We start from the raw sequence: 26,747 nt of genomic DNA on the forward strand, positions 1-26,747 counted from the left end.
TAAAGTTTTCAAGTTTCATCCTTGTTAAGGTATATATCATAATACTTCATCCCTCCTTGTGGTATAGTCACACCACCTTTTGTTTATCCATTCGTTATGAATGATTCTGTGAATATTCACGTATCAGTTTTTGTGTGGACATACGTCGTCAATGCTCTTGGGGATGTTAGTAGTGGAATTGTTGGAACATTTGGTAACTCTATGTTTAACATTTGAGGAACTGGGGAGGTCAAGTTTGATGCTTTCTCAGTGATGCATTCTAATATGCCTATGTATCCCAACACAAAAGGAAAATACACTGCTCCAATTTTTTTCCCCTTTATTACAGATATGAATCTGTTTCAAATACTGCCTATCATGATTTTTTCCATGTTCTAAAACTCATCAAGGCTAGAGTGGTCTCTTACAGGGTCAATCCGGTCCACTAATCTGTGTCAAACAAAGGACCCAGCTTGGAGCTTTTTATATATGAAGGACAGTGGGCAGAAAAAAGAACACTGGGTAAGATGGAAATACAAACCAAAACAAAAACTGTAGTCCACTTGTATCACTCAGGGCTCAGTTCAGAAAGCAGAAAAAGATTGAATACAAAGAATCAGACACTCATACATCACTAAAAGGGCAGGAGGAATAGAAGTTAGAGGGTCAGTGCTAGGCTTCTGGTTTCAGGGTTGCATATCACCACCTCTCTGACCCAGAGATCAGAAACTGCTAGTATCACCCAGAAGTGAGAAAACTATGAATGTCTCATCAGAGCTTCCCTGCATCACAGCAATGGTAAATACACAGGGACATGGAGTTCAGAAGCTGCCAACTCACATCTACCCCAGAAACTTCTTTCCCCTGCACTCTCTTGGAAACAGCCTCTTCTCTCTTTTCCTTCCAAGTCTCATAGAAGTGTATATCACTGGCAGAACGTAAATCATGCAGAAGCCAGGGAAGTACAATTTTTGGCATCCCAGCTTGGTAATAGAGGGGGATGAGGACGGAAAAGATGATAGAAATGAAGGTGCGGTGACAATAGACAATGTCTTTTTCTTCCAGTTGTCTCCTAAATCCATTCCTGAACCTAGGACAACCAGTACCTCAAACAAGGCTTCTCATACAATAGATATTTTATAAATATTAGTTATTTTTTTAATGTTTTTATTTATTTTTGAGAGAGAGAAACAGTATGAGTGGGGGAGGGGCAGAGAGAGAGAGGGAGACACAGAATTGGAAGCAAGCTCCAGACTCCCAGCTGTCAGCACAGAGCCTGACGTGGGGCTTGAACCCATGAACTGCGAGATCATGACCGGAATCGAAGTTTGATGCTTCACCAACTGAGCCACCCAGACGCCCCTAAATATTAGTTATTTGAATGAATATATGAATGAATGAATACTTTATTCAGCCTTCTCTTCATCATCAAGCCTTTCCTCTTAATGGTCTTTGAATGTCTGTAGTCTCCTTACCTGTCATTTAAGGTGGCTAAATAATGCCCATAGCATTTATTCGCAAGTTTAATGTTAGGCAGTAATTCTCAACTGGGGAGATTTGGCCTCCTACAGGACATTTGGTCATGTCTAGAGACATGTGGGCTTGGGGGATACACTACTGACAACTAGAGGATAAAGGCCAGGGATGCTGCTAAACATTTCACGGAGTACAGATCGCCCTCTGCAACAAAGTATTAACAGGCTCAAAAAGGCAATAGTGCTAGTGTTGAGAAACACTGGGTTGGAGTACAGAATAGAGGGGAGAAAGGGGGAAAATAATTGAATGCAAAAGGAGGGAAGAACTAAATATAAGATTAGGGACCAGCAAACTTTTTTGGTAAGGGACACAGAGGTAACTATTTTAGGCTTTCTGTGGGCCATAAGATCTCTGGTGGCAACCACTCAGCACTGCGGTTGCAACAGGAAAGCAGCCATACTCAATATGTAAATGAATGCCTGAACTTGTGTTTCAATAAAACTTTAAGGGCACTGACATTTAAACTTCATACAATGTTCACATTCCACAAGCTATTATTTGTATTTTTCCCAACCATTTAAAAATGTAAAAACTATTTTTAACTGTAAGTCTTACAAAGATAAGCAGGCAGAAGTTTTCTAACCCCTGATAGAGGAAGGACAAGGTGGGAGAACTGGAACAAAAATAACTATGGGAGAGTATCACGTTAGTTTAGTGTTCATACTAGACAGATTAGGCTAGCTTATGCTGAGGTACAGACAGCCTCAAAATCTTAATGGTTTACAATAACAAAGGGCATTTCTCATAGTGCAGGTGCACTGTGTGCCGGCTACATTCTGCTCCGTGTTGTTTTCATTCTGGAATTCAGACTAATAGAGGTGCCTTTATCTGGGACATCACTGGATCTAGTGGCAGAAGAAAAATGGAGGAGGTGGGAAACCGTGTGCCAGCTTTGGACATTTTTGACTAAAATCAACAAACATCGTTCTTATTCATATTTCAGCCAAAGTAGGTCACACACCCATGCTGGACCATGCTAGAGATAATGAGATCCTCTTTAGGGAGGGGCAGTGACTGTGAACGACAGCATAGTTTGACACACTGCCTCTCCTTAGTGCCTTCAGTTGCTTAGGTTTGGTTATTCTTGAACCCAGATTTACCGTGTTATGCAAACTAGTGTCTTAAGTGGGGACTAGGAGATACCATAATAATGAAAATAAAAGTGTCTAGTGTTTGTTTATCCAGTGATTATTTCCCATACATTCATCCTTTACATGCATTTTTGCATTTAATCCTCACAATAACCCATTGAGATAGTCATTTTTATCCCCACTTTATAGATGAGAAAACTGAGCAATAGAGAGATTGAAGGTACTTGACTATCAAGTAGCTGAAATTCAAATCCGGAGCACTCCAGTTATAAAGCACATGTTGCTGTTCTAACACTGGGGTTGAGGACAAAGGTTCTGATGATAAATTGCCAAGATTCAAATTCTGGCTGGTGCCGGACACTAATGACTTGAGCAAGTTCTCCAACTTCTCTTAGTGTTTCCGTCTATAACATAGGACATTAGCAGTATCTACCTCATGGGGTTTTTATAAATTTAAATATAGAAATTAATGTATGTGGAGTGCTAGTATTTAAAACAGTGCTTGGTTAAAAGAAAAACTTTGCTACTGTTATTAGTAATGTTTTGAAAAGCTCCACTCGTCTTCCTATTCCCCTACTTCTGTTCCCTCCTTATTCTCAATTTCCTTTGAGAATTGTGGCACTAAATTTTTGTTGCCACCTTATGTTTATTTTTCGACTTACACTTTACCAACATGGAGGGTAAACTATAGGAATACCATTGCCATCAACCTAGCTGTTTATCTCTGCTTCCCAGACCTTCTCCATCTATCACTTTTATGTTTGTTATTTGAATTCCTAGTTTATATTCATGTGGGTACATAGCAATGATCTGGGATACAGTAGACTGCCTAGGTCAAAGGTACTAATACCGGCCCTGCCCCTTGTTACATGAACTTGCCGATCATTTCTTCCAGTTAATTTTTTAAAGTTGATGGTTTGCTGTGTTTTAATTTTGGAAACAACATACTAATTTTCCTCCCTTGTGAAAATCATGACAAACCAAGCAAGCAGAGTAGTAAATTGTTCTTGGCATAGGTCTATCGGTCGTCAGCCTTTTAAAAACCAGATGCTTATGGGAAGGGCCCAAAGGGCTAGTGGAGTTATTATGACAGAGGTGTACACATTTCTTTTTCACGTGGGGTAAAGAAAGCTAAGCAATTGATTCTCCATTGTGGTGCTTAAAGTGGAAGGACACAGAATAACTTGTACGCAAGTTGGAATTTCTTTATTTACCATCGCCCTCAAACTTACATTTTTCTTTAAAAAATAATTTATTACATAAAGCAGGAGGATAAACCATTCCACTCCTTATTTGTCCACTTGAAACAATACATAGACTTGAACTGCTGGTTTTGATTATGATTAATCTGTAGTTAGGGTGTTAAGCCTCATGCGGATAGTGGGACTTTCCTGATGATTTATGGTGTTAATGTGTCTTTTCTTCTTTTCTTCTTCTTTAAATATTTTTAAAGTTCTGGTCTGGAAATTTCTTTTTTTTTTTTAAATCTTTTTCCCCCAGTCCACATTTGAATTTTCCAGTTTAGCTGCGTAGATTGAGAAGCAATAATTATGAAATAGCAGTAGGAAAGTTTACAAAATTTGGGAGTATTAATGGAGGCACATTATTATGTAAGTAAAGTCAAAGCTAAGATTTTCATTGTTCTTATATGCTTGAATTATCATCAGACCAATCTTAAATTATTTTATACTTCTGAAGGTTCCAAATAAATTTAGATTTTCTAGATATAGCAGACTGGAACATAGTCATTTACCTTCTTTTCTGCCTATTGGACTTACATTGTGGGTCCACTAGGCACCAAGTGCCATATTAAACATATTCTTGCCACCGGCTTCTACAAAATTGATGTCTTTAATCAAGTCACGAACATAAATTTGATCGGTGCTATTCTGTATGGATTAGGATCTAAGGGCTTATACATAAAAGTTGTCTATAAGAAGAAATATCCTCAGATATGCAGAGTCATGCTGGAGACATACATGGGTTTCCTCATTTTCACACTTAGATTGCTAGGTTAGATCAAAGCTAAATTCTAATTCCATTTAGTTTTATGGAATAATCAGCCTTCTCTCTTTCCTGACCAGTTTCCAATTATTTAGCCTTTTTCCTCTAAAATCCATGGAGCAAAGTTAAGCACTATCTTCCCTCTAATTTCATAGCATATTTGAAGGAGCTTTGTAGGGAATGGAACAGGATGACAGAGTACCAAGCATGAAAAAGGCTAGGTTCTTGAATCATATTTGCCTCATGCTAAATTATTTGGGGAACGCTGCAGTCATTATTATTCGAGAGTAAAGTGACACTGGAAAACAATATATTTTTTCAAGTTAATCATTCAGATTTATTTTATAAAGGCAAAGAGAGTTCACTTGTTGATTTTGTAGTGAAGGCAAAAGCCATTTATTTGGCTAATTCATGCAATCCTTGAGTAAAATTTAAACCTGGGTTACTTTTGAGGATTTAAAGGAGTAGGACACATGTGAATATAATGATATTAGATATGTGTAATTCTGAATAATAAAATAAAGATTAAGATGGTAATTTTGGTCCCTCAAGTACTGGTATTTAAACTTTAAAAATCAATCAAGAGAGAAGATTAAGTGGTGTTTCTTTGGTACTAAAAATGTAAAGCTAAGACCAAATTGTTCTATTTTCACAGATTTAAGATATAGAGAATGATATTTAAAGACATTAAAATGGCTATTAAATTCTCTTCAGTTTGCAAAGAATCTCCTATGAAGTACACTTAGAAGAAATCCCTGAGTACATTAACTACTCTATTAGTATCTTCCTTCATAAACAAAGAAGAACAATTTAAAAGTTTTGCAAGACATATAAACACACTACTTAGCAAAAGCAGTATCTGGGTATAAGACTCCCTCCATGGTGCTTCTAAATTAGGCCACCAAATGTTTAACAGGAGAAACAATAGATTCACAAAATTAAAACATGATATTTGAACACATTAACCATTCTTAGGTAAATCCAAAAACCATTGTCTTATGGTGTTTCTATTTTGTTTTAACCACTCAATATTGTTCTTCACTGTTTCCAGCACTTGCTGCCTAGGTTTTTCTCCCGCTCCAGCTTCTGGATATTTTTTGAAAAAGCTTTCCATCTAGAAAAGAAAGGGAAATAATTAAGAAAGTCATTTTAAGCCCAACTAGTCTTCAAGACTTTTACTTACAAACTGGATTGGTTTCTTTCTTCCCTGGAAATTCATTATTATTGTACAACACCAAGGTACAGTCTTGGTGCATCGTTTAGATTAAGCCCATCTCTTACATTAGCAGTCATTACTGGACTTCTGGCACCATGTCAAGTCAAAGGAGGCTCTGCCATATTGGAGAAGGAGAAGCACACTAAATTGCTGGCATGGCCTGCTGTGCTTCTGGGGCTTTCTCTGTTTCCTATGCATTCCCCAGGCATTCCCTGGAAAACCTGGTCTGCGGAATGATGGCTTTCCTTATTAGCCTTTCACTTCAGGAGTCGGAAATATATTAACATACTCTCAATTCACTTATTAAGGACTTCCAATAACATCTCTTTTAACCTTCGTTCTATTTTTCCTCTTCCTTCCAAAGTCTTTCCCCAAATTCAATTATAGTGTTGTTTGCTACTTACAAAAATGAGAATTCTTTTGTTTCTTTCTAAATTAATTAATTAATTAACTAATTAGTTTTTGAGGTGGGGAAGGTGCAGAGAGAGAGGGAGCAGGCTCTGCACTGGTCCATGAACCATGAGATCATGACCTAAGCCGAAATCAAGAGCTGGACACCCAACTGACTAAGCCACCCAGGTGCCTGAATTTTGTTTCTTAATACACAGAATATTATCATTCCAACATATAATATGCAGATACTGAAAATTCATATGATCTCTGTCCAACATTAATAAATGTTTTTCCTTCTGGGAATTGAGATAATTTGAAACCTAAAAAGTCTTTAAATTCCAAAACTATAAAGGGGTGCCTGGGTGGCTCAGTCAGTTAAGTGTTGGACTTCAGCTCAGGTCATGATCTCATGGTTTGTGGGTTCAAGCCCCACGTTGGGCTCTGTGCTGACAGCCTGGAGCCTGCTTCAGGTTCTGTGTCTCCCTCTCTCTCTGGCCCTCCCCCACTCACTCACATTCTCTCCCTCTCTAAAAAATAAATAAACATTGAAAAAAATTTAATTCCAAAACTATGAATTTTAAGAGGAATCAAATCTTGACCATCTTATTCCAAGCTACATTTACCGGGGGACATATACTATCCAAGCTTTGATAAGCCAAAAGGTAGCCTTCTAAGCCTCCCAAGGCCTCAGCTTTCTTCACTTTTAAACTTTGTTTCTTGATTATTTGAATGCTTTTCAGTTTAGAAAAAAATAGGTACACATTTAATTAGATATAAGAATTATTTCTTTCTCCCTGTCTTCTGCGACCCGAATAGAGAAAATGCCATTTCTGTTTGAAACAAAGAAAACAGTTAAATTCTTTCTTCCTGGACAAGTCCAGAGGGATTTAGGTTCATACCTGCCAGAGCTGCAGTTCGGTGTTGAATGGTTCTGCTATGGTGACAATTCTGCCAAGGTTTCTGTCATTGAGTGTATATCTAAAGAGAAGTTTAAGGAAGTAAAAGGGAATATAAGTGCCTAGAACTTTAAATCATTTCTCTAGATGTAGACATCTGCTTTTGATTTGTGTGTGTGTGTGTGTGTGTGTGTGTGTGTGTGTGTGTGTGTGTTAAAGTAATTTGCAGAGTAAGTAAAACATAGAAACACATTTAATTTAATATTTCTATTCAGGAAGCATTCTTAGTAAATCCTTCACTTTTTTTGTAGACAGATCCACAACACTATCCCGGATGTGGTAGACTGCTTGCTGTATTCCCCAAATCTGTTCTTCTTTCCTGCACTGTGAGAACCCGGATAGAGATTACATTTGTCAGCCTCCCTCATAGCGAGGTGCAGATGGGTGGCTCAGTTTGTATCAGTGGAACACGAGCAGAAGCGGTATGTTCAACCACTGCCTCCTTGCTTCGGTAAAGGAAAATCGCTTGCCTTGGACTTCTTTTTCTCCCCTCCCTCCAACCTTCAACCACACCAATCGGATAAGGTCCTATGTCTCATAGAGTAGAACTACTTCAACAACTTAGAATGCTCACTTCAGCAGACTAACCTGAGTGAGAAATAATTACGCATATCCTTTAAGCTGCTGCATGTCTGTATTTTCGATACAGCAGGGTAGCTCTAGTCACCTTTATTGTGACAAATACTCTGTGCATCTTCCCGCAGGTGCAGAAATTTGAATATAAGCTATTCATTCTTCTTTCAAAAAGCTCTATTAGCTACTTGCATACCATATTGGTTTATATTAGCCTATATGATCTATATTAGACTAAGCAAAGACACTTACAGCTAAGTGCAAAGATAGGATTTTAGAGATGATACTCGATTCCTTTCCCTTTTGCACTTTTTCTCTTAAAGAGCAAGGATCAGAAATTTCCTTACAGACCGTAATATGAATAATTATGATACAGGTAAAAATCTCATCACAACTAGTCACAGTGTAAGAAAAACAACCACAAGAATTATGTATTAACTTTGAACCACTGGAATGCCAGAGAAGAATAAAAGAAAATATATCACTATATAGAGAGGTAAACAAATGGTAGGAGAAATTCTACACTTAAAAATTATCACATAACAGAAGCAGAAACCATGGAGATAAAAACTAAGATTATTACACACATCTTAAAAATTGTTTATACTAAAATTCAACCTCATAAAATTAAGTCAAAATTTGTTGTTTTGATGTGAAAAGAGCAAATATTTTCACTATGTAAATATTTCACTATACAGTTCTTCACTATACAAATACATTTCACTATATAAATTTAAAAGGGAGAAATATGCCAACGTGAAATTATCAAGGAAATGAATCCACAGTTTGCAGAAGAAACGTAAAGACAAAATATGCCAATGGGAAAAAACATGAAATGTTCTAATAACTAACCATTGTCAGTGTACCAGGTCCAGTGCCACCAGACCATCAGATCTTCCTTTTCCTTGCACTTATTTTCTTATATAGCTTTGATTCCTTGGTCTACCATTTTCAACATTTTTTTTTTCCTAAGCCCTAAACTCCCTTATAGTTTAATAATTTGTTTCCAGCAGAAATCCAGCTTTGGAGAAAATCAACCGCCCATTTCCTCTGTGTTTGCACCAGGTGGCTAATCTGTCAAGGACGGTCACCCAACTTTCTTCATAATGTTTCACTAAAAATTCATAATATCAATCTTAAATGGACCCTCCACATTGACAGTCCTCCTACATTACCCTGGTCAATTCATTCTCTTTATCCTTGAATTACTTTTTTCAAGTGTTGTCACTCTCTTCCAACCTCCAGACATTCTCCTGCTTTCCTCCCTCTCCAACAAAGATGACCTTGTCTTCTAATCCACAGAGAAAATATACGGTAACTCCTACATCTTTTAGTTTGCAAATATACAAAGATACCTAGTTTTCTTCTACCATCTGTGCATTGACTCCGACTTCTCTCCACTTAAACACTTTATTTTTGAAAGAATCTTTTCTGGGGGCGCCTGGGTGGCTCAGTCGGTTAAGCGTCCCACTTCGGCTCAGGTCATGATCTCATGGTCCCTGAGTTCGAGCCCCGCGTCGGGCTCTGTGCTGACAGCTCAGAGCCTGGAGCCTGTTTCAGATTCTATGTCTCCCTCTCTCTCTGGCCCTCCCCCGTTCATTCTCTGTCTCTCTCTGTCTCAAAAATAAATAAACGTTAAAAAAAAAATTTTAAAGAATCTTTTCTGTACTACATGTTAAAGCTCTCATTCTTCACTGGGTCTTTCTCATCAGCTTTAAAATATATTAAACATATTAAAATGATCTTCCACATAAAGAAAGAAAAAACTCCTCTTCCTTGATCTGGCATCTCTTAATATCCTTTTTTCTCACCGCCACATCCAGAGTTAACTTATTTTTTTAAAGAATTTATTGTTATTTTTCTTTTTTTTTTAATTTTTTTTTAACGTTTTATTTATTTTTGAGACAGAGAGAGACAGAGCATGAATGGGGGAGGGTCAGAGAGAGAGGGAGACACAGAATCCGAAACAGGCTCCAGGCTCTGAGCGGTCAGCACAGAGCCCGACGCGGGGCTCAAACTCACGGACTGCGAGATCATGACCTGAGCCGAAGTCAAACGCTTAACTGACTGAGCCACCCAGGCGCCCCAAGAATTTCTTGTTATTTTTGATAAATTTTTTAATGTCTATTTATTTTTGAGAGACAGAGAGAGACAGAGTGTGAGTGGGGCAGGGGCAGAGAGAGAGGGAGACACAGAATCTGAAGCAGGCTCCAGGCTCCGAGCTATCAGCACAGAGCCGGATGCAAGATTTGAACCTGTGAACTGTGAGATCATGACTTGAGCCAAAGTCGGACGCTTAACTGACTAGGCCACGCAGGCGCCCCCCAGAGTCAAACTTTTCAAAGAGTCCTCTACATTTCTTGTCTTTTTTCACCATTGACTGTTTTATTAACTTGCTTCAATTTAGTTTCTGCCCCCATCACTCCACTGAGAAAGTAGATCTCTAGAGTTACTAATAGCTCTTATGCCAGTAAATATAATGGGCATTTTTTGATCTTGGATTTACTTTAAACTTAAATATTTAAGCATTTGACAAGGAACTATAACTTCCTTGAAACCATCTCTACTTCAACATCTCAAAAGAGACTCAAAGGCATCATAAATAGCAAACTGAAGCCATTGTTCTCCTTCTATAAGCCTTATGTTTTCTAGAAATCTAGGCACTATCCTTGTCCCCTCACGACGGTCCTGTTTCTAATTCACCAAGTTCTAAATGTTGTTCCTATCTCTTCATCTTCATCATTACATCCATAGTCCAATCTGCCACTATCTTTTGCTGGGACTGTTCTAGTAGCTCTCTGACTGCTTCTCTCAAATCCACTCTGGCCCCTATCTAGGTCTGTGACTTAGTACCAGAGCTTTCTTTTTAAAGTAAAATCAATCATTTCACTTTCTTACTTAAAACCCTTTAGTGGCTTATCATTGCTCTTATAACAACAGCCCAAATATTAACCTGACCCTGCAAAGGTTGGCCATTATCTTTTTACTTTTCTGATAGTAGACATTCAGCCAAGAGTGCTTCACCTCCTGTTCCCATAGTCACTCCCACTTTTCCTTTAGAATTCAGCTCAATTGTCACTTCCTTGGGGAAGCCCTTAAAGTCCAACTTCTCCTGACTTGGTCAGTTTCCCTTTTACATTCTTTCAGTGTACATAGAACCTCTTCTATTTGTAGTTATTAAAGGTTTAAGTATACATGTATTAGTGTGATTCTTTAATTAATATTGGACTCCATCACCAGATTCTCAGCTCCATGAGGACAGAGAACCAGTATGTTTCTACTATCATATCTTCAATGCCAGGCACAGTGCCTAGCACATAATGGATGTTACACAATATTTACTGGGTGAAAGAATTATATTTAAAATGAGATATCAGTTTTTATATACTCAATTAGCAAGGATAGGAGTAATTTTCTTTTTCTGGGTGACAGTTCTGCCACATTCATCACAAAGTTTGGAACAATTTTATGATCCAACATATGGAGATTGGCCAAATAAACTAAGATGTATCTACACATTGAAATATGATTGAGCATTAGAAATAACATTGAAGAAGCATACTTAAAGACATGAAAGACATCCATGATATAGGATGATGCAGGGGAAACAGCAGGTTATAAAATCATATGTATAATATGATTCCTTTTATATAAATAAACAGCCATAGGAAAATACCTCAAGGAAACAGTGGTGTGACAATAAGGGTTATTTCTAAATGGTAGAATTATGAGTGATTTTTGCATCCTTATTTTTGCTTATCTGTATTTTGTGCAATAAAATACATACTCATTTTATAATAAGAAAATGGGGATTTAAAAAAGGAGAATCACACAAAAAAATAAAAATGATAAAAATAAAAAAGGAGAATCACACTAAGTTGCTGTAATGATATTCTATAGATTCAAAGAAAGTCTGTTAATTAGAGGTAAGAACACAATTTTTCTCAGTGACTTTCTATAACTTCTATAATATTCCTCTTCTGCTTTGTTCTTAGTGACTATAAATTAAAGAATATTTTGGGGAACTAGCAATGGAGAGATTGAGTAAAGACTGAAACTACTTGTATAAATACTAAAAATGCCAGAACAAAATATGTTTATACCAATAAACCAACATCACATAGCCTGTAGCATTTAAAGGGAAATATGCTGTATATTTATCCTATTAATTACTTTTAAAACTAAAATAAAGATTTATCTTAAATATTTTAAAAATAATATTATGTAACAATCCTCTTCTTGGATTTAATATTTACATAAGTTTTATCATATAATCCAAAAGAAATTATTTCATGCTCATAAAACTTTTGATTAAATTCTAATTAATTTTTTTGTTTGAGGCAGTCTTTAAATAGTTACAATTATGTCTCTACTGACTTAATTTTCATCCATAGTCATAAATTAAAATCAAACTCTAACACACCACACTACTGACTTATTAAGTTCATTCCCCTTCACAGTTTCATCTAAGACCTTACTGGGATAAACAAAATCAAAGAATAATTGCTGAAGTATCCTTGGAACTTTTTGGTTAAGTCTCAAACTAGAAAGGGCATTAGTGATGTGGCCATCAGTTGTCATAAAAGTCATATGACAAACCCTTTATAAAAAAGCAGCTTATTTATTTTAGGATGACAATAAGTTGTTCAGGATCCTAGGCAGGAAAACCACTCATTCGAATTCTGGAAAATATTCAAGTTTGAACATATTTGTATATAGCTTGCTCATTTTTGTTTAATTTATCCTATCCAATTTTAGTGGGAAAATTCTATTTATTCAAACTAACCATAATTAATATTGGGTGTTATTTTTGTGTTCACCATGTGGTTGTAATATAATTTTATGTTTGAGTCTATGTGAAATAATGCCTCATGAGAATTAGATCATTAGACTATGAAGAAATATTAAAAGCCCTGGGCAAGGGTTTTGGAAGTAGCACTGGAAATAGTTTATCATTTTTTTTTAATTTCAGGATTAGGTCTAATTTACTTGAGGACCAGATGGTTATGACTTTTATGACAAAGTAACACCTGTTTTTTTCTAGTTCTTAATTATTAAGAGGAATGACAGTGAACTAATTTTTTAAATGAAATATGCATTATTTGAAATCAATCACACTAGAACTATTCAAATAGGCCTTGAGAAGTATTTTGTTTAATAAACAATAAGGGAATGGCCACTGTATTATGCAAAATGGAACATTATTTACTCATTTTTTTATAATAATTCAGAAGTAAGCACTCTTTATCTGCATAGGTTTCTTGCAGCAAAGGCCAAAAAAAATGACTTACGGTCTTTTTGATTAAAACAAAAAACTCAGTACATGTCACTAGGCATATAGTAAGCAAATGGAAGGTACTAGCTTGCATAATATGAAGTGTTATCTCCAGATAACAACATGTCCCCAATAGGTAGATTTATTAATTCCATCATGCCTTTCATTGAAATGGTTATACACAGATGGACAGGCATCACACACACACACACACACACACACACACACGCACACGCACCAGTCAAACTTCATAGAGATGGAGCAGTTTCACTCAATAATTACAAGAACAAAAAGGGAAAAAATTTTCATCACAAATAGGCAAAAGCAATGTAGGGTATTGGGGCTGAAACATACAGATGCAATCTGGATCTCAGAAGGATGAGAAATGTGAATGAACCTAATGGCAGTCTGATGAGTGATGGGGTAAAAAAGAGAACAGAAAATTTTCTTCATAGTTAGTATCTCTGATAAGTCATTGTCAACTAGGTAGTGCTGATGGGAAAACAGGAGAGATTAGGAGAGGATAACGGCCTATTTCCCACCGTGGGGATTGCACACAGTAAAGGTCTTTTGGTCAATGTTTGCACATTTATTTGGGATCTATTTTTAAATGGGAGTAAGCATTAAATTTAGAAGATTAGCACCAAGAATGGCAACATTTCTTCTACATGGGGCTGAAGAAATAAATTTGGGAAAGCATCCCTTTAGTTTGACTTGTTCTCTTGTCCTTTCTATTTCCCATCTTAAGATTGCTATTGCCTGGGAAATATAGGTCCCTTTTTAAGAAGTTTTCAAAATACCTAAAGTTTAATTATCTGGTCAAGGGAGATAAAAATTATCATCCATATAAGCTCAGTAAGATATAGAGCTACAATGTGAACCTAGGTCCAGAAGTTCTCACTTCGTTTTCATTAAATATTAATCGAGAATAAATATGTGTCTGCAATTATACTAAGTGCTAACACAACAGGGAGATTTATATTAACTTATTTTAACCAAACTAAAAATAATACAATTTAGGCATCTCTCCAGATTTCAGAACTCTGTAGATCAGTTAAAACAATAACTTCCAGAAAAGGAATTAGGCCTAAAATTAACTAGTATATTGCTTCCTTAGGAGGAAACTACCATGATCCTTTACTTCTAATAATATGCCATTCCAGATATTGTATAGATGTCAGAGAAAGCACAGCAAAAAGAAACAGAATATGTAGATGATATCAAACAAAGAGAACAATAGACCATTAGCTGATTATCCCACCTGTTGACTAGATAGTCCCAGTTGAGTTGAATCCAATTCCAGGCCATGGTCTTCCCATAGCTGTTATATGAGATATATCGGATGACTGTAAACACATCCTGAGTTTTAATAAGATTTGGGTCCTTGAGAAAATCCAAATATCTAAGAAAATCGAAAGAGAAAAACAATTCAAATTTTAGCTATTAACTTTTAAAAATTAACTGCACTTATTGAATAAAAGCACTTCACCCACTTATTATCCCACTGGGGAAAAAAAAAGGGAGCCAGTAAATTAAGGGAAAGTATTTATACTTTTATTTTCTAGAGGATAATAGTCACATCTTATTTGTTCTTCCTTAGATTGTAGGAAACAACCTTTTAACGTAACCTATATGGTTAGATTAATTACCTATAATTATAGTATAATGCAAATAAGTCCAAGATAAATTAAGTGACCAAATCAATAGATTTTTTATTAACTTTATGCCATGGCTGTACCTAGAGGGCATACCTTGACATACTCTAGACCAGTGAACTTCCAGAAACTGCACTTTAGTGGTGGTCCTGAATTTTTGTGTAACTTATCTTTTATTCTCTAATTCATAAGAGTCTTAGTAAGGCATGTAAGCACTTGCTAATTTTCTCATCAGATAGAACAATGCCATCAAAATAATGGATCAATATCATGTTTTATGGAGTGGCAAAATGATCAAGTTCTTGATAGACTATTTTAGGGCAGCGAGAAGGAGAATTGACATCTACTTTGAGATAAGATGGTGAAAAAGTATTATTGGCTCTGCCAGGTGGATACAAGGTGTTGCCAATAGTCCTTACAAATTGGGTATTGCATTGTAATTTCCTATTTATATTGTGCCTCTCTCATGAGCTATAAGCTTCTCAAGGATAGATACCACATCTTATTCATTTTTACTCCCACAATTTATAGACCTATATATAGAAAGGACATCCTAAGTGTTGGTTAAATGAATGAAGTAAATAACTCAGAAACCATAACCATACAACATATGAATGAAGACAGATGTTAGTTGATTTGGAGGCATAGGTGTAGTGGGAGAAGATTCATAGATGGTCTTCAAGCAGTCTTTCTGAGTGGAATATAAATGTGTGTGTGTGTGTGTGTGTGTGTGTGTGCGCGCGCGCGCGCATATTGTGGCAGATACTCCTTCTCTGCTGACAGAAACAATTTTGTTCTGGGCTTGGATAAAGGTATCCCTGATCCTAGGGAAGTAGGTAGGCTCCTACCCCAGCCTCAGAGTATGACGATGGCCCCAATCAGTCAAAGGAATTCAAGTTCTTCCTAGTCAGCAAATGATCAAGTGGTAGACCTAGAGTATAACCCAGAATGATTAAGTGTGATCCAGTTCTAGTTATGAGGGGAAGTGGAGATAATTCGACTTTAGCATAAAAGAAACTTGTGAGGAGAAACTCTTTGCTCTTGTTCTGCTTTCACTTAACATATTTGTGTGAAGACAAAATACTTGGAGCTCTAGAAGTTATGAGACATCCAATATGTTGAGGATGGCAGAATAGAAAGAGAAACACCCCAGGTCCTGGATGAAAATATTGAACCACTGCTCACAACTAGAAACTGCCTACCTCCAGCATGTTTTCATGTGAGGTTACCCTTCTTCCACTCTTACATGGATATTTTGTTTCTTGATGGGAAAATATGTTATAATAGATGTTCTTGGAAATGCATCTTACTTTAATTAGCATCTTAAAGTGACACATAAGCCATCAAATGCCATTCATATAAGTGAAGAAAAAAGTTACCTGGACAGAAGAGTAACATTCTTCACTGATGCTAATCCATACAGTAGTTTTTCTTTTTCCTGAGCTAATGAAGTTTTCTGGTATTGATCAAGAGTATAGTTCCATGAAGTCTCATTACCAGAGTTCTGCATTCCATACCGATATACCAGAAGCCTGAGGTTTACAGGAAGCCTAGAAGAAGAAACAGTGTTTCAGAGGTTTAAAGTCTTCATTTCTAAGTTTGAAGGCCTCTAGAAATGAACACATGCTGGACAGTCACCTTACAGTCCCACTCAGCCACTGCTGAAATAATTGGGTAGCATTGTCCAAAGCTTCTCGATCTCCCATCTTGCACGCAAGCCCTAATACAGAAGCACGTAGTAACCTTAAAAAACAAACACACACAAAGCTGGGGCCTTGAGCACTTTTTAACATGTTTTAACATACACTGACAAATATTAAGTGAAAATTTAAAAATGTAAGAAATAACTTTGTAAGGTGGTCTCCGACATCATTCCATCCCAGAAAATCTGCAATGGGCTTCACTTGACTCTGGAAGTATTCCTGAAATAAAAGCACCATGTACAGTAAGAATTTACTGTTTATCAAGTTTCTTAATAATTATAATATAAAGCCCCTGTTGTAATCTTCTTTCATACTAGTCCAGAGAACTTTGGGTCTCTCCTTAGGGAAGGGACGTATTCAGTTCTATCACATTGCAAATTTGCTTCAGTCTTGAAGATAAGAACATCCTGGGTGATTCTCTAATGTTTTGTAAAACGTTGGGTAAGCCCCTTTTAAGCTCTACTTTTTAGTTAATAACATTTGTGATAAGTAGAGTAACACCTGACCTACCTACTGCACTAAGAAGATTAATCAAGTATTGATGACATTAAAATAGTGATAACTAATGTATGTACATTGCTTTTGGATTTACAAAGGGTTTTTATTTTATATGGTCTGCACTATCCCATTGCCATGGACAGTGAAGTGCTGACATTCCTATTGTATGAAGGAAATGAAGACTCACAAATATTAAAACATTTGCCCAAGTTACTGCATTTAGTAAGTAGAAGAGCTACAGATTTGAATCCAGAATTTCCTTAAAATCGCAAGTGACCTAGCAAAGTGTGTCAGAAATCACAAAACAAAGTAATCAGAATGACTAGCCCATCATAAACTCTCAACGTGGAAATAACAGCAGTAAGAATAAGGAAATATAATGTTATATTTTGGTAAGAATAAATTCATTTTAACATTGACAAGTCCATTAAAAATAAGATCTAGTTAGTATCTTGTCTATTTTAACTAAAATATTAATTCTTGTATTCTTTTCAACACTAAAATATATCATTATGTGGTATACTGAACCAGAAATACGGACATACTTCAAGTTGGAAAAAAAACAGAGATAGCATCTCTTTGGTTTGACTAGTCATGTCATTGTACTTTCATTTCACTTGGCAGGTCGATGTGCTTTGGAAGCTCCTTCTCTCAGAAATCTCCCTACTCTTCTAATTGCTACACATTTACTTTCATAAGATCTAGCATTAACATCACCTCAATCACAGGGTAAAGCTCTTTATCATCTTCAAACATGCTAATGATATAGGTTACGGCTGAAATTGCTCTCTGCCATGGTAAAAAATCTTCTTCCTTTCTGAGATACTTGGTCAAGTTTAGAGCCATCTTATAATCTAGAAGTTGAGCTCTAAGGAAGAGAAAAAAAAAACAGTTAATTTAAAACCATAGACTAGTACTCATTTGACTGAAAGTACTCATACGGAAATCACAGAATTCAACATTAATGAGAATCCTTCTATTAAACAATTAAGAAAATGGATTTATTTTGGGGGGGGCAAGTCAAAGAGGTTTGTTCACATGATGCATTAGTGCTTTCATACTTTCAGTAGTAAAGTGGAAGACAGAATATTGAAAAGTACATTTGAAAAATTGCTGAGGTAAAATTTTGGATAAAAGCCATTTAGCTATGGCTAATATTGATGGATAGACATAAGCTGATTGTAATATACATATGTACCATGATAAATATATCTTATGGAAATTACATTTGATGTGAAGAAACATGAATGACAACACTCATGAATTATGAATACTTAAAACATTCCAATTTAACTTATATTGCCCATTAAAACATCTTTTTCATATACGTCCAAGTAATACTAATAAATATAGATTTTGTTCTTCCACAAAATCTGAAGTTTCTATTGACATTTCAAAGTTTAAAGAATCCAATTTCTTCCTCCTTAAAAGGGATTCTAGAGCCTTTTGAAATACTGTTCTCAGAAATCTGTTATGCCTCACATTTTAGACTAGGTTTTAAAAAAGAACCTTAGATGGGAATCCTGCCTTTTCAAATTACATTTTGAAAGATTAAGTTAAATAATAAATGTTAAATTATTGAATTAGTAATATTGATGTGTTGGCTATTATGTTTGAAATTATTTTGTGAATAAATAAGACAGTAAATATATCTTGATTTCTTCCCAAGAGTTTGATTACAGGATGTACTAATATTGGACAGATAGAGAAGAATACAAATCTTTGATATCATTTGATTTACATAATGAGATATGATACACAGCTTGTTTTCAGTTCAGAGAGTTGATTTCCCCTATTTTCTCAGTTCCTGATCTTATTTAGAAGGAATTATATTTTGAAGCATTCAACCTCCCTTAATAATAGTATAAATAATATGGAGAAATGGTGTGTTTTATTCAGAATGTTGGTTAAGTAAAAAAAAAAAAATGTAGAATTTTGTGTTGATACTTGAAACTTGAGAATTTTCTAATTTTAATGATTCTCTATTTTCCCTGGTGGATAGAGCAACAGCCATGTCCAGTTGGTGAATTTTTAAGGTGGTTATGAAGAATAGTTGTTGCTCTGAGGATCAATTTAGCGAAGAGAACAATGAAAGTTTAGGAAGGATGACAGATTGTTTGGTCAGAAGCCAAGTGGTCTGTACATTTCAGATAGGTGAAGATTGGAAGGAATGAGTCTTGGTTACTAAGGCCAGAAGAATTGGCTAATTAGGTAGCATAAGTAGAAGTAAGAAGGGAATACTATGTATTCAAATGTTGAAAATCAATATCCTATCCCATTGCCTTATATTTTCCAACATGCTTGATAGCTACGCAACAGTTCCGTTTTGGTATCACTTGTTTTCTTTAAGTCTGAGTCATATGGTCAGAACACTGGACTGGGAGTGAATTTTTGCTGATTCTTATAGGGATGACATTTTGAGAAATTAGCTGATGCACCTTTCTTTTTCCACAAATTATGTTACTCCACAGCTCCTACTGGTATTTGATAACTCCAGAGGAAGAGCAGCATCATTTAACATTTATTTATTTTTGAGAGACAGAGACAGAGTGTGAGCAGGGGTAGGGCAGAGGGAGACACAGAATCCAAAGCAGGCTCCAGGCTCTGAGCTGTCAGCACAGAGTCCGACACAGGGCTTGAACTCATGAGCCCCGAGATCATGACCTCAGCTGAAGTCAGACTCTTAACCTCGGCGCCCTGAAGAGCAGTATCATTTAGAACTATGATTCTCAAATTTGAGCATACATCTGCAACACCTGGAAAGTTCATTCAATCACATACTCCTGATTTAGCAGGGGTTCTGATTTGGCAGGTTTGGAGTAGAGCCTAAGAATCTGAATTTCTCACAAGTTCCTAGGTAGTATTGATACTGCTGGGACCACATGTGAAGACCTGCTTTTGAGAACAAAGTCATCTCTAGTGCCCTTCTCCAATCCCCTTACAGTCCTGTGTTGGCTCACAGCTGCCACCTTCTTCAGAGAATAGCCCTTGGCCAAATACAGCCATCCTACCTAAAAGGTTATGCAATCCCCGCCCCTGGCCATTAATTTTAGGATTCAGGAATAAAATAAGCCAACCTGTTTCCCTCAAGTTGGACCCACTCTTCAGCACAATTCGTAGCTTTCTAGTGGAATCTAGCAAAGCTCAACTCCATCTGAGACCATATTATGGCTTAGCTTTTTATCCCTGTCCCATTCTGTTTCTCATACTCCCTATCTCATGAGAGTTCTCTCTCAATAAACTACACATACATTAACCCACATTTCATACTCTATTTCTAGAAAGGGAACTCAACCTAGGATATCATTCTTATGCAACTTTGAGTCTCAAATTCCATTAGTTAAATCCATAGACATACAGCATTTCTGAAAGCCAGATGTGGTTAAGAATTTTCTTTATTCAAAAATCATCCAGGGGCACCTGGGTGACTCAGTCAGTTGAATGTTCGATTCTTGATTTCGGCTCAGGTCATGATCTCAGGTTCATGAGATGGAGCCATGCGTTGGGATTTGCACTGAAAGTGTGGAGCCTGCTTGGGATTCTCTCTCTCTCCCTCTCCCTCTGCCCCTCCTCTGCTCACATTCTCTCTCTCTCTCAAAATCAATAAACATCAAAAAAAAATCTTCCATCAATCTAGCATAAGCCTAGCTTGATGGACTTAAACTGTCCTATAATCCAGAGAAGAGGGAAGCTAAAACTTAAAGTTTCCACCAAACTCAATGGCCAAGAGGATAAGCAGGTCTAATGAGAGAATTCTTGCTCTCCTATCTTTGGCTAGAGCAGCCAGGAAATTTGGGGAATCCTGTAACAAAGGGTTTGTTTTTGCTTCCCTGGATGTGACCTGGAAAGACAGCATAGTCCTCAGAGAAGCTGAGGTAAGCATAGTGTCTTGCCAAACATTACTCTTTACTGGGACATTAGAAACAGTTCAGAGAGGTGCCTGGGTGGAAGGAACTGACCTCATGTGCTCATGTTCCCCCGCGAAGCCTTGGGTGGTATGGAGAATTTCAAAAGTTCCCATGTGTCTGATCTCTCAGGGTTCACTTGCCAATTAAATTCTAATTTCTGGCTTAAAACAGTTGCTTTGCAAACAAATAGATCCTTTTTGGAGTCTTAGTTGATTACTTCTCCTTTAAAAGGGAGCCCATGGGTGGCGTTGGGGTGGGGGGGAGATTGGGAGGGTGAGGTTGCTTATCCAGGTCTGTGTTGTGCTCTGGTCACCTCTCAAACACCTATAAAATGGTAAAACTAGTGACCTAGAGATCTGTAACCTGGCATAGCTGATGTTCACTGGCTGTCTTTATTTGCTAACCTGCTCCTCACTTTGGATGTCATAGGAGCCACTGCTCTGTGAAGCCTGGCTGAAATTCTGTCCACATCATTAGCTTAGGTGGCCCTTTAAGCCATCCTTTCTGCCCTTCTTTCTTCACCTAGAGACCCCTGCTCCCACCCACTGGCTTGCTAGCCAGTACTCTCTGCTTTCCCTTATGTTACTCTTCACCCCTCTCCTGGCTGTAGCACAGAGTGGGCCACAGAGCACAATATAAGCTACTGAAAAGGAAAAACCTACGGTAACAGGTGCACAAAAAAAAAAAAAGGATTCTTTCTCAGTTTTGGCAAGGCCCCTTGCCTAACCCCCCTTGGCCTAAATCCCAAAGTAAGATTCAGGCCCACCAAATTGGAACTAACATGGTCAGTATAGATTTTTGTGATTCTTAGCTGATAACCCACCACTAGACTATTGCAGGCATTGGAGAGGCTAGGGGGAGAGAGACATTTTAAAAGAAGCCTTTAGGGGGCCACCTGGGTGGCTCAGTCGATTAAGCATCCAACTTCAGCTCAGGTCATGATCTCACGGTGTGTGGGTTTGAGCCCCGTGTCAGGCTCTGTGCTGACAGCTCAGAGCCTGGAGCCTGCTTCGGATTCTGTGTCTCCCTCTCTCTCTGTCCCACCCCCACCCACACTCTGTCTCTGTTTCTCTCTCTCTCTCAAAAATAAATAAACATTAAAAAAAATTTTTAATAAAAATAAAAGAGGACTTTTGGGAGCGCTGTCAGTGTCCTGTGAATGCTCTCCTTCCACAGGGGAAAGAGAGATACAAGAGGCTTTTCCCCTTATGTCAAGCTTAGGAAAAGAGGCTTTAATGAGACCACTTGATGAGTTTTACCTGTGTAACCTGGAGTTTGGAGGCACAGTGGCCTGGTGTCTGATACCCCAAGAAATCTAAAGGGTAAGAGACTACAGTTGACTACTGCTCTGGCCTCACAGTGAAGAGATAAGACTGCATGGGGTGGCCCATCCTTCCAGACTATGTTGGGGGAAAAGATATATGAATACTTCCTGTGGAGCAGAGGTGGTTCTGAGGTTTTCACTTGCTCACCTCAAGGAACTGCAGGAGAAAGACTCTTAGCAATAAGAATGGGTGTGGATGGCAAACACCCGAAGAAAACAGCACACAAGGAAAAGAGTCAGTATTCAACATCTACGAAGTTCAGACGGCACCAAATGTGGACAGTATGTCAGGCTCTTTCTTCCCTTCACCTGCTCTCCCTTCTGGCTCTCCTTGCCTTAGGTCTGGAGGAAGGAGAGGCAGCCCAGTAAGGCGGGGGAAGAAGTAGAAGTTCCATGCCAAACAATGGGGAGGACATCAAGCACCTTGTTCCTGCTGCAGGTAGCCGGCCTACAACCTGCCTGAGTTGGGGGCAGGGAGGAAGTTGGTAACTTTGATGGTTTTACTGGACTGGCCATCTACTCAAACTGAGCCTGTCTGGGGGACTTGAAGCGTTGCAAGAATTTTTATTCCTTGTCTTAGACAAATGTACCCATCTGGATATTCATCCAGGGCAGTAAGAGTACTGGCTCCTCAAATTTGGGGACAGGGGAATCAAGAATGCATTTATTTTTAGATGTGCTGTTTTAGTCCTGCTTATGAAACATGATAGTTACATTTCTCTTTGAACAACCGAGCGGAACTGTATGCATTCTTATCCTACCCCAGGCACTTACCTGTGTAACTCCTTTTTTCTCCCTAAAGCTTCAGAGTGATCTGAATGTGTTGTGTGTGAATGTGATGTGTTTCTGCTTTTTTCTCCCTAAAGCTTCAGTGTGATCTGAATGTGTTGTGTGTGATTGTGATGTGTTTCTCCTTTTTTCTCCCTAAAGCTTCAGAGTGATCTGTACCTGGATGCAGTCAACACCAGTGAACTCTGTTGCCCTGAGTCTTGTTTTCCTCATGTGTTACAGAAAGAAATTGGGTGATAGCTCAATAGCCCAGGTGGTAGCTCAGGTATTTTCCAGATGGGTTGCTGTGTGACTCTACATGCTTTTTGGTTTTCAGATTTGTTTCACTTTCTCCCTTTCCTTATCTCTTCAAAATTTTACGGGGCTGTGGCCGAGGAGCTGAGCAAATGCAAGAAAGTCTTTCAATTCCGTGAGTTATTTGCTTTATACACAGTTCCCCAGAGAGAGCTGTTCAAGAGGCTTTCACTTCTTAAAGCAAAAAGAACTGTCTGCATTGTGTTGTGATGGGAATTAAACCATAAAGAAAGATAGTGCCATTCTGTGTAATTTCTAACAGCCAAGAAGATGCCAAGCTTTGGAAAAGGTCATGATGCATTCAGAGGAGAGTTTCCCCCAAAAAGAATTCTTAATGGTTCTATTATGTTTTGAAATATTATCTTCCTTTACCACTTAATTTCCCAGGCCTGTGCAGTGTCTGGGACAGTCAAGGGGTACACTTTAATTAAGTACTTGCTACAGGCCAGACATTGGTTGGGGCGCTTTATGCACATTACTTCATTTATTTCTTACAAGTCTCACCAGGTCACCTCCATTCTACTCAAGAGTCAGAGAGAGGTTAAGAAATTTACTTAAGGTTGTACAGAACCAAGATTTTAATCTGGTTCCTCAGCTCCTTTTTTAGCCCTACTCATTCCCTCCTTTAAAACTGTTGAGAAGGTTTTCTGACTTCCAGTGTATTATCGAGGAAGTCTGTGTAAAATAGTTCTCTCATTCCTTTAGTGCTGGCATACTATCCCTCAGGTATGTATTCAGCTCATATTTAATGAGCTTCTGCCATGGGCCAGTCACAGGAGCTGGGAATAAAATACACCGGGAACATGATCTGGGCTCCTACCCTCACTAACTTACAGTTTGGTAGCTTGGTAGGTGAGATGGACAATTAACAAGAAATGACCGTACCATATCGTGGTGAAATACAGAGTCCGCAAAAGGGACACCCAACCCAGACAGAGGGGCCAGTGAAGGCTTTTTTATGTCTAGGATGAGGCCACTACAAAGCCACGAAACCAGTGGGCTGTGTCCCTAGCTCCTACAAGTATCAGAAATTCAACAAATACCAGTTGAATTAGTGGTGTTAGACTACTTGAAAACAAAACAAAACAAAACAAAACAAAACAAAACCCTCAAAGGTACTGTGGTTACTACTCCTCCATTTCCCTAATATATGTTGATGATTTTTTTTCTAAGCGTAGGTTACGTTCAAGCCATGGGAAAAAAAAAAAAAAGTCAAATTTCTTAAACGGTACCTTAGTTCTGATCAATCCTAGAGCACCATGTTTCATTCTTTTTACCTTGATTACTTAACAAGATTTGACAACTCTGGCCATAAAATGATACAATGGGCTTAGTTAGGCTCATAGAACTAAGTTAATGAAATACATTGTCATTTTATTAAATCAAATTATGCAAGTGCACTTTTGAGCATTTGCAAATGTCACTCCTAATTAGCTCAAGGGCTCTGGTATAGTCAAACCCTACTCAAAGGTGAGTTTTTGTGGGTCTGATAAGAGCTAATATCAGTATTTGGGCTATGAGGCTTATATGGGTTTTTAAAAAGAGAGTTAAGGAAAACAATAATGTTATAAATAGTGGCTTTGGATATTTTAAGCTATAACTAATACTTAAACATTGTTGCAACTCATTAAGAAAAGAGATTTGGGATACAATCCATAGTATTTTAAATAGTCTAAACTCATTCCAAAATTCACCTTGCCAAGGCAAAAGCATCATCGATAAGACTTGCGCGGTCAGCAGAAGAAAACCCCTGGGAAGAAGAAGAAAATGAGGTAAGAAGCACAATTTCTAAAACAAAGAATGTTGAAAAAAATTAATATCATTCAAGCTGTTGTTCTTAGAACAAAAATAAAACAATTCACAACCACTGCTACTCTTACCTTGTGGTTGAAGGAAAGATTGGTAGCTATCCATTCCCAAGTTGGTACTTCATAATTTACACGATAAAACCCAATGTGATCTGGGTTTATTTTGAGAAAAACATTTCCAGCAGGATTAGAAGAGTTCAAAGTGATTCCTGTGGTAGTAAATAAACACTAATGAGAAACATGTTTGCATATACTGTAAACACAGAGAAATTAGGCCCAGAGGGTCAGAAGAAAAGAAAAGAAATATCAGCTCAAGGAGTCAAGTTTGATTTGGATCCAAAGCCCCAAAGCCTAATTCTTATTTAGTTGCCTAATTTTAGAATGTCACTGTAGTACGTGAGCTGAAAAAGAATAACTTATGTAAATAAGCGTCCTGTGATTTGTGACTTATACTTCTTACTGGTAGTAGCTTGCCAAAGGAGTGAAATAATTCTGTGCTTGTCAATCCTTCAATAAAAGTAAACAATGCCCAAAGACAGAGTGGTTCGTGCTTCTGGGGGTAGTCTGCATATTTCTAATCGTGATGGATGAATTACACAAAGAATATGCACTGGGCAGCCTGGGGAGGCGGTAAAAATGTAAACATTTCAAAGAATACTTTATTTATTAAAATCAACATTCAAATTGATGGAAATGGCTATTGCCTAGCAGAACAATGATTTGAGCATTAGTAATGCTTTTAAAATGTCAAGAAGGCTCGCAATAGAACTGAAATCCAAATACGACATTCTTGATTTTGTAATCCATTTCATACTTGCTCTTCCAATTTTATTTATCTTTGTAAAGTCTTCTGTTTCCTTATTTCAGTTGATCACATCAATGCTTTTCAGCAATGGATTTGCCAAATGAACTCTCTTTCTAAAGTAGCATCCCGTATTTACAGAGGGCTCTAGTATATAGATTTTAGAAGCTCAGCATTGAAGGAACAGAGACTTCTGTGTAAGATAAAAAAATATTCACTTAAAATAATAGCTGTGCTCTGACACGACCAGTATTTATTTGTTAGTGTTACTCCTATACTCTTTAATTCATACACTCTCTCGTTTGCACGGACAATATGCAGTGTAAGTAATGGTGTGAGAATAGTTAGTATATTTGAAAATTTTCAATTTTAATGTAGTGAGGGTGTAGGATGTGATATCGGAAAAAAGAAGATGAAGCTGGAAATAAAGTCTGGCTCTTCAAAGTACAAGAGCCACATGCCACGTGAAGAACTCCGTCTTCTGAGAGACAGAGAAGATTTTTAAGCAGGGAAATAACATGCTCACGTCTGCTTCATAGAAAGACACCTTTGCTAGTGGTGTGAGAGAGATATTGGGAGGAGATTTAGAGTCTCCTGTAATAACGTAGGGCAAGGGGGAATAAGGGCTTACTCTAATGTGGAGGCAATGAAAAAAGAAAGGAAGTAATGCATTCAAGAGACACATCACAGGTTAAAAGCAACAGTTGGTTTTCTTACTTGATGTGGAAAGTCAGAGGAGAGGAAAGTGGCTTGCACGATTGGATAAATAATGATGTTGCCATTACGGAGTAGAGGAAGATGAGTTAGTCTGGGAGGAAAGATGATTTAAATTTTGGAAGTGTTCACGAGGGTTGGAAGATCTCCAGGACGCAGTAGTTTTTCATAATACATGAGTAAGCTCTTCAGCAAGACAATACTTTTTTTTAGGAGCGTTCAGAGGAGG

General features: G+C 37.5%; 1 protein-coding gene across 1 annotated transcript in view; it reads right to left on the minus strand.

Annotated features, from left to right (window-relative positions):
* Positions 1-3,799: 3,799 nt before the first annotated feature.
* LOC102959085 (glutamyl aminopeptidase) overlaps positions 3,800-26,747 on the minus strand; it is an 82,579-nt gene continuing 59,631 nt past the window's right edge. The window contains exons 12-20 of the mRNA XM_007098249.3: positions 25,075-25,211; positions 24,889-24,944; positions 17,597-17,747; positions 16,527-16,600; positions 16,317-16,421; positions 16,058-16,228; positions 14,285-14,425; positions 7,119-7,197; positions 3,800-5,724 (exon numbers count right to left, since the gene is read on the minus strand). Of these exons, the coding sequence (XP_007098311.2) occupies positions 5,572-5,724; positions 7,119-7,197; positions 14,285-14,425; positions 16,058-16,228; positions 16,317-16,421; positions 16,527-16,600; positions 17,597-17,747; positions 24,889-24,944; positions 25,075-25,211 (1,067 nt within the window). The 3' untranslated portion in view covers positions 3,800-5,571. The remainder of the gene's footprint in view (positions 5,725-7,118; positions 7,198-14,284; positions 14,426-16,057; positions 16,229-16,316; positions 16,422-16,526; positions 16,601-17,596; positions 17,748-24,888; positions 24,945-25,074; positions 25,212-26,747) is intronic.

The sequence above is a fragment of the Panthera tigris genome, chromosome B1 (genome assembly GCF_018350195.1).
Source record: "Panthera tigris isolate Pti1 chromosome B1, P.tigris_Pti1_mat1.1, whole genome shotgun sequence".
NCBI lineage: Eukaryota > Metazoa > Chordata > Mammalia > Carnivora > Felidae > Panthera > Panthera tigris.